Here is an 18,119-nt window from a genome sequence, read left to right as displayed (position 1 = left end):
TAACTTGAATATATCAAAGTTAATGTTATATTGTAACATATTAATTAGTGTTATTATTTAAGTTTAATATTATAAGATTTATCTATAATTTTAATACAAATGTATAAAATACTTATTTATGAATGTTAACTACCTTAAGCACATTAAGAGTATCACCCTTAATATATAAATTGACATCTAACAATTTGAATATAACCCCAAAAAACAAAACATCATCCTAAAAGAATTTAATTAAAACAACTCTTATCACATTTATAATTAATATATCTTTGAATAAGTAAAACTTAACTAAATCACAACACTTGGAAAGATCACTCTCACTCTTATGAAGATTTTAATGACATTGGCCCTCGTAATTATGACAAACCTTGAGGCACCTATGTAAAAACATAGGATGTGTCTATGTGCACCATGCTTACACATCAAAGCCCTAGCCAAGCCAATCCTAAGTGTATCCTATGCCCCGAATTGAACCCTTCTCTAGTGTCCATAGGATTTTGCTTGTCTCTTGTCAAGTCTCAAATCTCATATAAAAGCTTTATATAAATCTTAAGGGGTGGTTTTCAAACAATGACACCCTTTCACAATGGTTGTCTTTAATAATTATTTAATTAAAATATTTGTTCCTCCTTTTTAATAGAATTTTCATAAATATTCTTCATTAATCTTCAATTTAACCAAAGAATCATATTATCCTTTATTTTTCTTTCCCTCTTGTGTTTAACTTTTGAAAAAAAAAAAATCATAACTCCAACAAGCCATCTATTCAAAAATGAAACGAACACAATTATTTTCCAAACATTCTCCTTGGGAAAGTGGTAGGAAGCCTAGAAAGAAAAAACCACAAATAGGTAGACATGAATACAAGAAACATGCATGCATATCCTCAATGAGTGCTTGGTCAAAAGCTCTTAAATAATCACAACCAATGATGTTTTGAAGATAAATACAATGCAGATTGCTTTTAAAATGGAATCTAAGAGAAATCGATATTTTCTTAATTCTAGGAAGTTATTCTAAAAAAAAAAATCAATTTCAAAGCTGCAATTTGGTTTCTAATAATATGTGGATGTCATTCTTGTTTATGTTCAAACTTTGAAGTTACGAAAACAATTCTAAATAAACTCAGTTTTATTATCCAAAAACATAGCATCCTTGTAGATATATAATGACATCATTGAGTAATGTAAATCATGTGCAAGACCATATACATGTGTGGAAGATTCAATTCCATCGAACCTATTACTACAAATCGTGTTATATCATATTTTAACAATTGCCCCAACTCGCACATTAATAAGCTTCTACATAAATAAATTTTATTAAGCAACTAGTAAAACTACCTCTTAAATCATAATATTGTATAAAAAAAATCGACCCAACAAAAAGATGGAAACATCGTAGACAACACGAAGATCTAAAATGAAGAGCAGAAGGTTGCTTTCTTCTAACCATGTAGACCTACATGTACAAATCAATGATTAAGGATACTTGGGACTGCCTAACAATCCAATGACTACAGATTCCTTGAAACTCCCAAGACCAATTAATTGAGCATAAAGAAATTTGGTGGTGTCGTCTGGTTAAGCTCCAATTGTTATTGTCATCTCGTTAAGCTCCAATAGCATTTAATTGGTTCACTTTGGGTGTTGTCCAGCTTGAGTGTGACCAAATATTCCATCAGCGTAAAGATACACACCTTCAACAATAAAGATCCATGTTACCTTATCTGAAAGATAAATGCCGCTTGTAGTTTGCAGCTTGCCATGAAATTCTATTAGTTTGCTTTGGGCTAATTTGTTTATTTTTTAATATGTATTTAATTATTAATTATCGAACTACTCAATCAGCCAATGTTTCAGAGCCACATCAGTATACTTTTTGTTAAGATGTTCAAAAAAAAAAAATTATAGTAGTACTTGTGCAATAAGTCCTATTTTATTGGCATTCTGATGTGGCATCACATGATTTGTTGCTTTTAGACCTAAGGAATACATTATATTCAGTTATGGATACTCATCATCAACACTAAAACATTAAAATCACAACTATTAGTGATGTATTATTAAAAATATTAGACATAACATCATCAAATACTATAACTATTGGAACATACTCACCTACTAGTTCCTTTCCCCTATGCCCCACTATGACAATTAACCTTACATTTTTTGTATTGCCACCTCAATGCTACTAGCAAGCATAAATACATGATCACAAAAATAGTGGTTACCTATGATCTCGCTTCCCTGTCGGAACAAAGCTACTTGATATATAGATCCCTAAAGATAAAATTGTATGGGAGTATAAAAATAGCTATATAAAACTAAAAACAATGATTTCTATGTAGGTGGTAGCTTCTAGTTGATTCTCAATAAACACAATACCATGTCATAGATGACATTATAAGGAAAACTCTAATAAACAATGAACCAAACAAAATCAAACTTTGCTTTATGTTCTTGCTGTGATAAGATGTGGTTCCATTGTGCCTACAAGGTGGATCCTGAGCTTATGGAACATTAGAGCTTGATTGACAACAGTACTTTTATATAAAAACTCATAAAATCAACCTAGTCCTCTCATTAGAGCTTGATTGACAACAATACTTTTATATAAAATCTCTTAAAATCAGCCTAGTCCTCACTCCAACTTTTAGTTGTATGCTAAAAATCCCTGGAGTCGGCAAATGCTACAAAGTTTATAAAAAAGCAGATGGTAATATACTATATTTACTTACACCTACATGTTATATTAGTTAGGGAAGAGTACCTAGTAGTTGTGCACCTTAACTTTGCAACTTTCAAACTCAAAAGTAATTTTGAATTACTCATATATCATTATAACAGTTTATTTCACAAATTCACTGTATAAACCTAAGGTGCAGGTCCACGTCATCAAATATAATGCCATATCAATGAGTGTTTGTTGAGGGGTCATAAAATACCAAAAAAACGAAAGAAAGTCCAATAGTAACACATTAAATTAAGTTCTTTTTTGTGCGCCCATGACTTGTTAATTTTTAGATGTGGCTTATTCTAATCTGTTCGTTTCACTTACTTAGAGCAGTAATGGTCAATACAAAAACCTTTTAAGTCCTGACAAATAATGCTATAATAATAAAATATATGGTCTTTGAATGTCCTGATTCACTCACAACCACTGGATCCTGCTCAATTACTGGGCACATTCCCCTATTTATCTACATTTTCCTTAAAAATTAACATTAACAGATTTCCACAATCCATGTAGATATCACTTTTATGTTTCCGGATTTGATTGTGTAATTTTTGTTATCGTCAAAGTTTCAGGTCACACTCCGTGATCTCTTGAACTCTCTTTCATCCTGATGATGGATCACAGAATGTGACCCAAAGACGATGATGATAAAAAAAAGAAAGAAAAAAAATTATACACAGCCAAATCCAGAAACAAACAAAAAAAAAAAGTGATATCTACATTCTCCTGTCTATTTGGACTTAAAAATCTACAATGTGAACCAGAGACTTCATGCATTATCAATTAAAATTGGCATTCCTACAATAGTTACCTTATAGTCAAGAAATCTTAAGGATAGTTAAAGATACAAGGAAAAAGATTCCAAGTTCATGTCTAATGTGCGATGAAGCATATTTTGCTAAATGAAATTAGACAAGCTGGACTGCTATAAACCAAACATATATATTGTTTTCATTGTCCTGGAAAGTTTTCTTCAAATTGCTTTTTTTTTGCTTACAGAAAATATTTCCACATCATTCTTGTCATGCATAAATAGTTGAATTATTTTCAATATACATACAGTTGAGTTCTCCCATTTTGGTCTGTATATACTATATGCTTAGTTGACAAATAAAAATAATCCTTGAAGGAACTATAGAAGACAAATAAGTCTAGAATAGGACCATTGAAAATGGATCCAACTTCTATTAGTCATAGAATATTTGCAATCTTTTGAGTATGCATTAAACTATAGCACTGCATAATTAAAACGACAAACATATTTCTCTTGCTTCACAATTCAGTGACTATGAATGAATTTTGGTAGTCTTGTAAAAGCAAGATATAAAGCTATATAACGAAAGCTCCTAAACATTTGATCGATTGCCTTACACACGTAAGAGGCAAATATGTTACACAACTGAAGGAGTAAATAAGTTGCATATAAACCATTGCTTAATGTCTACAAGCTTAAAACCCCATTCAAAAATGAAACGGACATTCCATTAATCACCCTCAAACTAGAGGATTTACATCAATATCATATAAAAAGCAAGTCAATCCAGGTACAAAAATTCCACCATGTATAAATGTACAATAGCAGAAATTGAGATAACTCATGAGGTAAGAATTGCTTTACCAAAATAGGATATATCGGGATCAGCTGCCTTTGGCTACAAGCATTTATCTAAGTAAAAAATATTTTACCTATTCAACTATGTAGTTATCCATGGTGTATCCCATATTATGTAACATGACAAGTGTAATCAAACTTACCATGTTCACAGGTCAGCCTTCCCTGGGTATCGAGGGAATGGAATTGCATCTCTTATATTCTCCAATCCAGTTGCAAACAGAACCATACGTTCAAACCCTAGGCCAAATCCACAATGTTTCACAGTTCCAAATCTACGTAGATCAAGGTACCATTCATAGGGCTCTCTTGGCAAGCCCATATCTTCAATCCTGCATTGTGAAATGTATATAATTAAAGACAAATCATTTGTTGATTAGAATAAAGGCAGTAAAAATTACAATATAATACAATCCTAAAATATTATCGGGCACAGAAGCACAAATGTCAATATCATTACACTAACCAGCCATGCAAAGAAACAGAGAATGCTGAGAAAGGCTTCCAATTTATGGATCATGGAAAAACATGAATGTACATTGTACGTTAAAATGTCTGGCAGCTGATGAAGTATTTTAGTACAGTCCATCATCACATTGACGTAGCCACATTCTATGATAATTCAATTAGCTAACCATCAAGCATATTGCCAGCACAAACAGGCACTTCAGAAGAATACAGTACTTATAGAAACTTATCTCCTATAGAACTAATACACTGAGAACGCATCCTAAAAATAATCCATTTTCAGCCAGAAATAAAGAAGAAAGGAAAACAATCCCTTCAGCAGATAAAAGGCAATACAAATATATATCAAAGAGTTAGGTGCCAGTCATAATCTCTCATCAAGGATTTGGGCATCAATTGTACCAAGAAAATGCCTATGTTCCAGTGTATCGAGATGGGGGATGAAGGGACATGAAAGATGGATCTCAAGGACAGGAGACCAAAGGGCCTATATTGGGGATATTGGGGAATGGTGGTGCGGTGTTCGCAGGTGGAGGTTTGGAGGTGGAGTAAAGGCACAGCACCCCTCGCAAGGTCTGAGGGCAGCACCCCAAGTGCATTCCTTGTTGTGATCCAAGGTGAAGTTGAAGAGAGGAAGAAGCACAAATTAAGGCCTTAAAAACCACACAAACCTTCATGACACACATGTTTACAAATTTATCACTTTGTTTTCAGCAATACCAAGTCCTTACTATTTTTGAATTTTGGAAGGGATTTAAAATGAGGCTTAGATGCCTATTGGCTATTTATAAGTTTTTTTGTGATTGATTTGGGTGTGGGTGGAGCCCATAGACCATTAAAATTAGGTTTTGTGGGACAAAGCTCCAAAATCTTTTTGATTTTTTTCTAAATTTTAACATTTTCACTGATCTGCTGCAGGGGGCATTTTCACTGATCTGCTGCAGGGGGTCCCTGAGAGTCTCAAGTGGGGTCAGGAGATGTTTGGGAGTACCTTGGACGTCTCAGGGACCTTCCAAAAAACAACTCCCCTTTGAGGGAGATGTCCTGGAAATGTCCCCAGGTAGATGGAAGTGGTGGGAGAGAAGGAGGATGTTCCCCCAAGTCCCCATGCCTCCAAAACATCCCCGTCCCAGAAATGCCTAGTCTTTTTGGAGGAGATGCATCCCGTTGGAACAAGGGAAAATGCGGTCAGATTCAAATCATTTAAGTAAGGACCCACTTCATACTCAATCTGTCAATTCTCCCCACTCCCGCAAATTCTCTCTATCACATAAATTTCATAATATCCAAAGAACCTCGTAAATTATGGGTTTCAATCTAACCTTTGAAGCACTATCAAAGAAGAGATTAAACTACAGAAATTGTAGTCCTTTATCAAGCAAAAACAATATGGTGCATTGGCTTTTTATGAATCTATCTGAAGCACAGCACAGAAGAGTAAATGACATTTACAATTCAAGCATTTCTCTCACTCCTCTCCCATAATTACACCTAGTATCTCTATTTTACCGAAAATTCTATTCCAGAAAAAAAAAATAGAAATTAAAATCCAGGATAGGATCCAGGCAGAAACTCAAGACACTATTCTATTACAAGAAAGTTAGAAACAAACAAAATTAAAAATTAAAAACAACTATTTTCGCTTCCAGAATAGGATATAGAGAGAAATTCAGAGATAGAGGATACAATTCAATACTGGAAAGCCGTCGAATTAAATCAACACAAAATAATTCTTCACAACACTGACTGACACAAGGAAACAACAATTCTATCACAGTAAACAAAAAGTGTAGTTATTAAAAACAACTATTTTCATTTCCAATAGGATATAACTTATAAGCAGAAATTCAAACACTATTCTAACTGCTTCACCCCTTTATTATATCAAAATCAATCTGTATACAGAGGCTAGTTTTCAAACATTCTATACTGGGAGATGCAAAATGATGAGAGCGAACCAAGCTCTTTTCACAACTTTCAAACCCATAAATTTCAATGCAATTCAACCAAAGAGATGCCAAAGACCCTAAATATCATTATTTGAGAAGATCAATAATCCAAATTTCACCGGAGAAGCAGTATCTCAAAGACAATTGGATCATCTACCATCTAAAAAGCAAAGAATAGAAGACAAAGAGCACACCCATTCTCATGTCAGATGTAAGAAAAATTCTTGCATCCCAAAATTATACTTGGACGAATCAGTTAGAGCATAGGCACAGTGATAAAGGGTATAGAGAATTCTATCAGGAAAGCTGTTGAATTAAATCAACACAAAATACTTCTTCACAACCCTGGCTTATACTACGAGAAAAGAAATTCCCAGAGATTTTATCACACAAAAATTCAACACAACTTTACTTCTATCATGAATAGGAGAAATTAGATTTTCCAGACCAGACCACTTCTATCTCTCAATATCTCATTATTGAGATCCATTACACCAACTGAAGCATTCTCATATCATCTACTAAAACATTCAAAGCCCTTCATCCTACTATGCTTTGAAAAATATGACTAAGTTGAAACACAGATTATGGCAAAAGCAGATATTGTTTTCCACTTATGATTATGAATTCAGAGTGTAAGTGGGAAAGGTTCCACACAATCCACAGTTCACACTTTCCACAGACTATTAGCACCCGGCTGTTTGGCAACTTATGGAGGCCACGCCCAACTAAACAAGTTTTCACATCATTCACAGCATCAATCATCAAACAAATCTCCTGGCAGTTTGTAAAATGATTTTGACCATCTCTCCTGATTCATTGACAGAGTGGGTACAGCACACAGAAATGAGTTAAGTATCCAAGGAGAGCTTAACGCCCAGCCAAACTGCGATTTCCTTGTTACCTTGCATTATTGAGCAGATTCTATCAATAATCAGGTGAGCATGATAGAAATTATCGTCACCAATTCATTAAACTAGAGTTTACATAGAAGAATGGTATCCATAAAAGCTAGGGCTCTGCACCATATCAACACATTTCTCAAAAGCTAGGGCTCTGCACCATATAAATACATTTCTCCATCCCACATATCAACCAGGATCGAGCATCATTTTCCTTTAAGAGCCTTAATATATAATTAATCTCCAAGTCATCATTGTACTCAGCTAGTTTCCACATTTCCTCAATACAGAGCATCGTAAAGGAGTTCCTACAGTCCTGATTGACACTCTGGGAGAAAAAGGCATGCTTATAAGCTGCAACAATCTTCTTCTTGGCCTGGCTACCCATAGCTTGAGAGGCCTGCTCAGAATGCAGCCCTTTCATGTGATTGAATCCCCTTTTACCTGCAGAAAACACCATTATCACCCAAGTAGACCCCAACATCTCCCAACCCAAGTCTACTTAAGCTAATTCAAGTGGAGGTAGGTGCAACGGCAACAATTCAAAAAAGATTTTTCTTTTGAAAGGAAAAGCAAAGGGAAGAGAAGAAATTGCATGAATCACTGGAATTTCTGACTGAAAAATGTATAAGGATACTATTGCAACAGAGGATACTATTTAACAGTGTCCCAATGTTAAATCTGGGAGAGAAAACGAATGTCAAGTTGTTTCAATTCTGGTGTGTCCCTCCCATGAAATTTCCACCATCCAATGGAGTTTTGTTGTGCAATGGTGGCCCTACTTGTCCTAGACTTTGGTTTGCTAAATATAGGACCCTGAAGATCGGCAAACTGAAGCCACTGCCCTTGAAGAGTGGTTGCCTGGTCATTGCTATACATTTTAGCAACGATTGTTGTAAGCCCCTCTATCACCTCTTCATCCTCAGAAAAAAGAAATCTGCCAGGTCTAGGTGCATACCACTGCGGATTAAGAGCATAGGCAAGCATATGAAGAGGGATGTTCATTGTGTTCCAAATCTTTGTGACAATAGGTCTAATATGCTACTCATAGAATTGCAATTCAGGATCCTTTTGAGGAACTACTTGCTTCATTTGATCAAGCATGCTATCAAAAGTCTCATAGATCTCTCCAAGGCTACGAGAGTCTGTATCTGCATAACGAATTGCCCCCATAGCTGGTGATATGATAGAGCAAATCTACTTGCAATCAACATTTAAAAATTAAAACTTTTAAAATACAAAATGTAAAACAAATTGTAACAAATTCAAAAAAAAATCAAATTTCCAGATTTCTTACTTGATATTGGCCCACCAAGACTCATCAAGTACTCTATCTCTCATTGCCTTCCCTTAATCTGTCTTTGATAGAGGCCACCTTTTCCAGTCTAGACATACAACCATGGATTATAGGCATCCTACACCTCCAACATCCTCTCCAACAAAATAAAATAGCTAGCAAATCTAGTCTCAAGTGGAATTCTTTATTTGAATAAGACCGGAATAATGCAAGTGTGATGGTTACATACAAACAATTGTATGTCTCTAACCTCTGCCACTACTAGTTACATACAAACATGAGTCCAGAAAATATGTTTGTAAGCACTCTCAATCATCAAACCAGCTAGCTTACAAACACGAGCTGAATCTGTCACAACCTACACAGCAATAGAAGGCCTGACCTCCTCTATGGCCTCCCTCAAAAAGCAAAAACTAGAGATCAGCATCCTTAACTTTTACAGAACAATCAATAGCTTGAAGAAAGTATGAACCAGCAAGCCATGTAACAATAACATTAATGAGTGGCCTATGTCGAATATCAATCCACCCATCCATGACAATGGAACATCCAGTCCTGATCCATGTTTGTCACATCTCCATCATCATGGTAGCTTTTGAATATTGTTTGTCAAGGAGGAAGGTACACAAGCTATGTTCTTCGAGGAGCATAAGAGGGTCCAACTGAATAAATCTCTCAGCATAGTTTTGAAATAAGGTGACCATGCCAAATGAAATGGAAGAGCATGTGCATAAAAGAATTTGGCCACTACATCATCAGCTTGTTCACTTTTTGCACATTCATTAACCCCATCGCTGAAGTCTTCTCACTTGCTTTCCTCTTCCCTCTAACTCCACTCTTTCCAACTAATACATTTGAAAAGGCATGCAAATCGATAAATGTTGGCCGTCTCTTATTGTGAATTGTAATGATTTTGTCCTCACTTACTCCAGCCAATATTGCCATTTCAATCTGTTGTTCCAAAGTTATTTCCTCACAAACTCTAACACCTTTTCCACTCTCACCCACTAGATGGCCTGTAACCCTAGTATAACTCCCATGGTAATGAGTGTTCCAAATATGACAAATCCACTTCTTGCTGCCCCCTGTATTTTAGCCCTTGTTGGAGGTCACATTTATGGCAAACTACATCTCTTATAGTATCAAATGGACATAGCCAAGCATATTAACAAAGAAGTTGAAGAGATGTAGGATGAGAGTACATGCAGTTTAGTGTCTTAAGGAAGGAAGATTCAATCATCAAATGGACTTAGCCAAGCATATTAACAAAGAAGTTGAAGAGATGGAGGATGAGAGTACATGCAGTTTAGTGTCTTAAGGAAGGAAGATTCAATATTTCAATTTTATCAAAACATTCAAACTTAAAAAGATCATTTTATCCATAAACACTAGCAGCAAGTATAATTTCATCAACATGAACTTAGCCAAGCAACTAAAGGTTCAAGCAAAGTACATCAAAGTTGCTCAAATGGAAGTAAACATGCTCATTTTTTTGGAGGTTTGAAGCTCAACATGGAAAATAAGATTTTTCATTCAAATTTTTATGCTTTTGATATTGATGGGTTGGATTTTGTTTTCAAATATCTTGGTTAGAGATTTTGGGAATATTCAATTTTAGTGTGCAAAAGAAGTCAATGAAGCTTTTGTATAGGGAGAAATAATTAGCTTTGCAGGATATTACACATAATGTGGACAAAAACAAGGGCAAGGTAGAGCAAATGAATGGAGTTGAAGAAGAGTGTATAGAATGATTGGAAGAACACGAGAAAATGCATAAAATGATCAAGAGTGGAAAAAGTGCCTTAAAACATTGAAGAATCTAAGGAAACGCTAATTATGGATATGCATGTAATCAAAGGACCAATCACTATGGATCTACTTGGAGTAAAAGGAGAAGTATGGGAATATGCAACATTAAAGAAGTGGTGGTTATTTGTGGAAGCAAAGGAGGAATTACTATGGTGGCAAATGGAAGTAGAGTGTGATAATAAATTATGTAACAAGGTTAGGGCCTATGTACAATCAAGAAAAGATCTCTACGTATAGATGTTTGGATGATAGATCATGTTTGTAATGACTTGCAACATTTTTACTATTTAGCATCTTCTCATATATTGGGGGATGGAACATGTAAAGGAGGGATGAAATGTCAACCTAGAGATATGAAATTATAATGCATATGGATTCATGGAGATGGTGAAAATTGGCACACGTCCTTTAAGTTAGTTATGTTGGGGAATGGGCTTGGGTGTATATACTATATACTTTATAAGCTACCTTACACGGGGATGCGTCCCCTGTCCCAAAATCACCCGTCCTCGTTACCTACGTGTTTTTGGGGCAAGGGGATGTCAAGGGGACACTCCCTTGATGTCCCCAAATCTTGCCAAACCCTCTAAAATGGCTGGAAATGTTTCCTTCCCATTGAGGACGTCTCACTGTCCTTGGGATGGTGAGGGGATGTCAGAAACATCCCTCGCCATCCCAAGGACAGGGAGTTGTCCCTCGTGTCTGGGATGACTTGTAGGTGCTAAAAACATTATAAAAAAAACTCTTTTTATTGTTACTGATGTGGGGGGCCCACAATTAGGTTAAAACACAAAAGTGAAACCTAAAATGCCAAAATACTTAAAACCAAAAGAAAACATTAACCTAGCCACCATATTTCACTTTCATTTTCTCAGGCTTTTCTCTTGCTGTGAGAGTTTGCTTGTTGGAGAAGATATTGGCATGCTCTAGAGTAGAGATTGGACTGATTAGATGATATCTTGAACTGATGAATGTTATCCTTTCCTTCCCCTATTAGTGTATCATTATTAATAGATAACCCTTGCATGTGGTGGATGATGGATAGCAAAAGATTTATGCATGTCAAACATGTTAAGGATGAAAGAGGTTTGAGGCATATCACATAATTAACAACAAGGATGAGTGCTACAAGTTTATATTTTAGAACTTAGGGGTATGACCTATTATAGTATGTTCATCATTTGCTACTAGATTATCATATTCCTTTCTTCAGTGGTTTCTTGTGTGGATTTTGTGGTTGATAGTTTTAATATTTATCACGGTTGAAAGAGGCAGTCTAGGGACCCTCTCCAACAAGGGTGAGTCTCTAATCATACATCCAAGAAGACTTTTCAGCCTAAAGGTAATAAAATATATATTGGGCAATGACGGCATTGAACACAATGGGATGCTACACACGCGAGCAGCCATTTTGGAAGACTTCAAGGCTAAATTGGTGGCAGCAATTCAATTGGCAAATGTAAGGGATAGCCTATTGCAACTTCTTGTGAATCCTTTAAATGCTATGGACCAGTTGTGAAGCATCAAAATCCATGATTGAAGAAAAATGTCCCCCATGAGTGCACGGTTTTGGGCAAGGAATGGTGAGTGGGTTGGGAGTGGAAACAAGGCAATGCAAGAGGAGATGTGAGATTTAATTTGAGACCTAAACACCTTAGTTGGATTTTGACAAGATCTACATATGGTTAATAAGAATATGGTGGTTTCACACCAAAAAGGTCTACCTGAGATTACAAGTGGCCACACTTTCAAATGGCTAAAGAACAACAAGCTACTGCAACCTCAAACAAGGGAGCCAAGGTGATAAAAGATATTAAATTCAATGGATTAGAGGCGATAGAGGACCTAAGTGTCTATGGCTCAAACAATGGCTTTTTAAGCAAAGGAGCATACGATTGGTGGAGAATGGCTCCAAATTGACCCAATGTGAACTAGTGGGGGCTCTCAACTTTCTTGATAAGATGTCATTATGGTTGTGCTATCTATGTTGGTTTTGGCATGTAAGCTTCAACAACAATTCGATGGTTGTAATGTCTTTTAATGTTGAAGGTTTATGCTTTTGTATGTGAAAGCTTTTTGTATTTCGGTTGGCTCAGTATGCCACCTCCACCATATAAGGATTATTAATGAAATTGTTTCACATCCTTATTTTGTATGTGGTGCTTGTAGTAGATTCATAGGAGTAGGCATACCAACCTTAGAAGTAAGTTTTTTTTGGTTTTTTTCCCTTCTACAAACAAACTATTTTGTTTTGTTTTTCATTCTTCTACATTTACAATGGCAGCTACTTCTAGCTTTCTTTACGTGTAGTTTTCTAAATTTGTTGCTATAGGGATTACAATGGCAGCTACTTCTAGCTTTGTAGGCCAACCCCAATTCAAAACGACCCCGATTCACTCTTGTGGAAGTATGTTGGCATAACACAAGTTCCAAGTAGTAGGGATATATTTGGATTTAAAATGGGTTTGACGTCAAATACACTTAGCTCATAGAATTGAGTGATAGCCCATTTGTGCACTATTTCTAGCATGAGCATTAAAAATTGCCCGAACAAGATTCTTGAAATATATTAGAGAGCAAGAGGAAGCAAGCAAAGCAGTTATCCTTAAGACTCCAAAATGTTACCACAAAAAGGTACTTTATTTGTCAAAGAGGATTGTGCCATATAGAAATGTGGAAATTAGAAAAGGGCTCTCTGCTAGAATCTTCCCTAATCGTAATGTGAAGGATATAGTTACAAAGAAGTTTACTGATCTTTTACACTCCAATGGTCAAAGCATTTCAACTCACAATTAAAAATATAAAAAGGATGCTCACAATTGGTGTCACTTCCATAGCCAAACATATTCCAACACCTACAACTCTCATGATCAAAGTTTTATCACAAGTATACATTTTATTTTTTACTTAGAACTTCTCTGAATTTCAATTTCAAGCTTTCATTTTTGAAAAAGTTTTTTCAAGTTTTAAGTTTGATTTATACATTATAAATTAATGACTCTAACTCTCTAACTTCAACTCAACATGTTGTCAATTCATCTCCATCCAAGCAAAATTTGAGTACATACATCTTCATCTTGTCAATAAAGCACAACCGAATGGGCATCAAAAAGGGCTGGGTTAGTAGACATGTATTCCAACTTGCACCTTAATTTGCACAATAAAATGACCACAAGGGCAACAAAGTTGTGGGATATAGAACCAGAGGAAGCTGACTTGGATGCTGCTGCTGCCCAACAATCAATCTACTTTATTGGAGTCAAATAGCCAGCATACTTTTGGCACTCCTTGCAGTTCTTCTAATCTACCTATATCATCTAACGTTGATGATCATCCTCATAATTTTTATGAAGACCCATATGATGCTCATTGCTGATTTTATTAATTTAATCTTGAACAATGAATACATAGAATTGGCATTCAAGTTTGAAAATTGACATCAAAGTAGTATTTCTGATTCATGGTAGTTTTGTTTATTATTTCAATGCTATGTGGTATTCTGAACTTAATCAATGTTTATAGGCTGCAAGTATATATTTATGACTTACATTTTTGTAGAGATGTACTAGAAACAAACCAAACCCCAAAAAAAATTGTCATACATACCAATGTACCTGAAACTGAACCAGTCATTTAGGATTAAACTAGACTGAAACTTTTGCTCCTGTAGCTAAAACGCCCACATTTAAGTCAGTCCTATCCTTAGCAAGGACAAATGAATTGGCTTCTTCACAAATGGATGTAAGAAGTGCAATTTTAAATAGTAACTTCCACAAAGAATTATTTTTGTTCTGACATAATGGTTTTATTAAACATGGAACTGAACATTTAGTTTACCAATAGGAAAACTTATATATTATTTGAAGCAGTCTCTAATGGAATAGTATTATTAGAATATTTAATTGTTATTTTTAGCTATGTGTGTTTATTGATGGTCATTTAGTTGGTTGTTATATTTTTAGAGAGTTCTTTAGTTGGTTGTTATATTTTTAGAGAGTTCTTTAGTTGGTGGTTATATTTTTAGAGACTTCGTGATAGAACTGTGAGTAACTGGGAGTTTCTATTATTAAAGTCAGTTTAACAGTTAGTCCCAATTTGGACAACCACATTTTAATTGCCTAAAAGGCTTGTTATTCTTTCAATAAAGTATGCTGATTTTTATTTAACGGTATCAGAGCGGATGATGAGCCTTTAAAAATTGTTTTTGTGCCCTAGCTACCTAGAAAATATTCCAGTTTTTTTTTAAAGTAATTTTTTTATCAAAAAATACTGAGATCACAAATCGTAGGCGTCTGAGTTTCTGTGTTTTGAGTGGTCTGTTAGCACGCATTTTTTGGTTTTTCGCAGGCTTCTGAAATCGCGACTTCAAACTGCGCGACAGCTTTGTTTTGTCCTGCGCGTCCTTCCTTCTGCCCGCATTTTTTTCGCAGCAGCAATTTTCACGACGTCTGATTTTCATTTTTGACTCTGTTGGGCAGTGCGTTTTCATATTTGCAGTTCGCAAAATATTTGGGCTACCCACGCAGTTGTTTTCAAAGCGTTCACGTTCGTGTTGGTAGCTGCCGAAGGGTTTTCTAGGTGTGTTTTTCTGTCAGCAGCAATTTTTGCATGATTTTTCTGCACGCACGATTTTTTCTTGGCTAAGGGTTTATTTCTCTTCTCACGCATTCTTGTTCCTCTGCAACTCATGACGGATCAGTTGTGTTTTTGGTTTTTTTTCTCCACAAGGCTGTGTTTTCTACAACTCGAGAAAATCGCACGATAGGATTATCTTCTAATGGCAACTAGGGTATAATGTTTTCTGTGTGCAGATATCTGAAGATGCCTAGGGTTTGTTGTGTTTGGTCTCGCCTAGGGTTTTGTTGGCAACAGAAAATTTTCCAAGACCTAGGCAATTCTGGTTTCTGACTGATTTTTTTTATCAGGGGATTTCTTGCTCTACACAGCACCTCATTTTGTGCCTCATTTTGTGTCCTGGGATTTGTGCCTTGAAATTTGTACAAGGGTTTTACCGTTTTTCCTCAAAAACGAATTTTTGTCTTGGGATTCATGCGATTTGACTGATTTTGACCTGAAAACCAAATTTTTCGATATTTGTGCCAACTGTTGCTAAAGGTTTTTGCTTGGTTTTTGACAAAAAAATCAGCATCTTTTGAAGCTCGAGTTTGCCTCATTTTTCGTGCATAAGAAAACAGGAGGGATGGCATCGTTGACCAACATCTTGTTGGAAGGTAATCAGCACTTCAACGACAAGAACAACAATACCTGGAAGCAACGGATGCTTTCTATTTTTTTGTACTGGTGCCTTGACCAAATTGTTCTGGGTAAAGAAACTCGTCTTGCAACAGCTAGCGACAACCAGACCAAGTTTGATGAGCGTAACCAAAAAGCGGTTATATTGCTGAAGTTATCAGTCACCGATGAGATGCTCCCAGAAGTGCCATCAAGCAAGAAAGCTAATGAGATTTGGGATCACTTGAAGAATCTTTACAAGACATCCAACAAGAGCCAAACGTTCTTTCTGAAGAACATCATGTTCTCAATTATGATGGATGAGAAGATGTCACTACAGAACATCTTACAAAGATCGAGGATATTCGTGACCAGTTAGAGGCTATTGGTCGCAAGATGGAGGAAGAGGATATGGTCGTGATCACACTAAAGAGCTTACCCAGATCCTACGAACACTTTATTGAGACGCTCAACATTACCTCCACTAATGTTGACTTTAAGTTTGATGAGTTGTGCGATAAGCTCCTACAGCAAGCCAAGTGGAGACAGCAATTTGGTAGCAGCATTGACACGACTAGTGTGGAATAAGTGTTTACTGCCAAGGACAAAGGCAAAGGCGAGTCCACTCGGCAAAAAGGACAGCACAAACTTGAGGAGGGGTTCAAGAAGAAAACCACATGTCACTATTGTGGTGGACCTGAACATATCCTAGAGGTTCTGCAAAAAGAGGTTGGCTGATCAAAAGTCCGACCAAGGAGGGTCTCAAGAGCAGGAGTAGACTCATCTCGCAGAGCATTTGATGAGGAGTCGTCAACCTTCTATGCTTTTTGATAATCAGATTTGGTCATCAATCGGGTAGTTGATAGAATGACCATTAAGGGAGGGTATTAGAATATTTAATTGTTATTTTTAGCTGTGTGTGTTTATTAATGGTCGTTTGGTTGGTTATTATATTTTTAGAGAGTTCTTTAGTTGGTTGTTATAGTTTTAGAGAGTTCTTTAGTTAGTGTTTATATTTTTAGTGACTTCGTGATAGAACTGTGAATAACTCAGAGTTTCTCTTTTTAGAGTCAGTTTAACGGTTAGTCCTAACTTGGACAACTGCACTGTAATTGCCTATAAAAGGCTTGTTATTCTTTCAATAAAGTACACTGATTCTTATTTCAAGTATAGCAAAATAAATGCATATTTTTTTTCTTAAGGATTTACTAGAACTAAAAATGATCCCAATGTATATGTCAAAAACAGTTCAAATCATTTTATTATCCTTTTATATGTAGATAATTTGATCTTAACTGCTACTAATTCTGCTTTAAGTGTAGAAACTAAACTTGCATTGAGTAAAACATTTCAAATGCTAGATTTAGGTTGGTGCACTAGTTTCTTGGTATTCACATTTGGAAAGAGAAAAATAGGGCTCTTATCTTCTAGCATAAATATACTCATAATTTATTGATTAAATCTCACACAGAAATTCCTAAACCTATTTCAGCTAATTTTAAGAAGTAAAATTACTTTCTATAATGAAATTTACTCCTATTTATTCCCTACTGTGGGTTTAGTCTCTAGATTTATGGCTAAACCTCAACAAATCCATTTCAAAGCTGCTAAAAGAACCATTTGAGATATCAAAAATACTCCAGCTTTAGGCATACAGCACCTCAAATTGCACATTTTCTTTTGGCAAGTTATATTGATTACAACTGTGTTGGTGATCCTAATGACTATCGGTTTATATCTGGCCAGTGCTCAATAAGACTGGAATGACGGAAGTTGCTAATAAGGGTAAGAATAACGTTATGACAACTAAATCTTCAAATCTGCATAATCCCCCAAAATAAAGTTTAACGGTGAGCGGGAGAAGGTTAACATTATTTGAAGTTAACAAGAGATCCTAAGTTAGTTTGTTTATTCTCATATGAATTTTCAATCCATATAATAAAAAATATGGAAGTGTCACTTGCATTTCACCTCCTCCATACTTTTAGATAGGAATCATAGAATTACATTCATATATAGCTCCAACAACACCTAGCACACACTCATCCCCTCACATGTGAAAAAAAAGACACTTAAGTATTGCAAGTGAGATCATGTCCTACCATTACCAA

The 18,119-nt window shown here is 35.6% G+C and overlaps 1 protein-coding gene across 2 annotated transcripts in view; it reads right to left on the bottom strand.

Moving 5' to 3' along the window:
• Positions 1-1,299: 1,299 nt before the first annotated feature.
• LOC131039373 (asparagine--tRNA ligase, cytoplasmic 1) overlaps positions 1,300-18,119 on the bottom strand; it is a 29,826-nt gene continuing 13,006 nt past the window's right edge. Inside the window, exons 7-8 of one of the 2 annotated variants that reach the window (XM_057972106.2) lie at positions 4,495-4,683; positions 1,300-1,699 (exon numbers count right to left, since the gene is read on the bottom strand). In XM_057972106.2, the coding sequence (XP_057828089.2) occupies positions 4,500-4,683 (184 nt within the window). In that variant the 3' untranslated portion in view covers positions 1,300-1,699; positions 4,495-4,499. Of the gene's footprint in view, positions 1,700-4,199; positions 4,684-18,119 lie in introns of those variants that run through there. The other variant, XM_057972105.2, reaches the window with a different exon arrangement.

This window comes from Cryptomeria japonica, chromosome 10, assembly GCF_030272615.1.
Source record: "Cryptomeria japonica chromosome 10, Sugi_1.0, whole genome shotgun sequence".
Lineage (NCBI taxonomy): Eukaryota > Viridiplantae > Streptophyta > Pinopsida > Cupressales > Cupressaceae > Cryptomeria > Cryptomeria japonica.
This window is presented reverse-complemented; position numbering and strand designations above follow the sequence as displayed.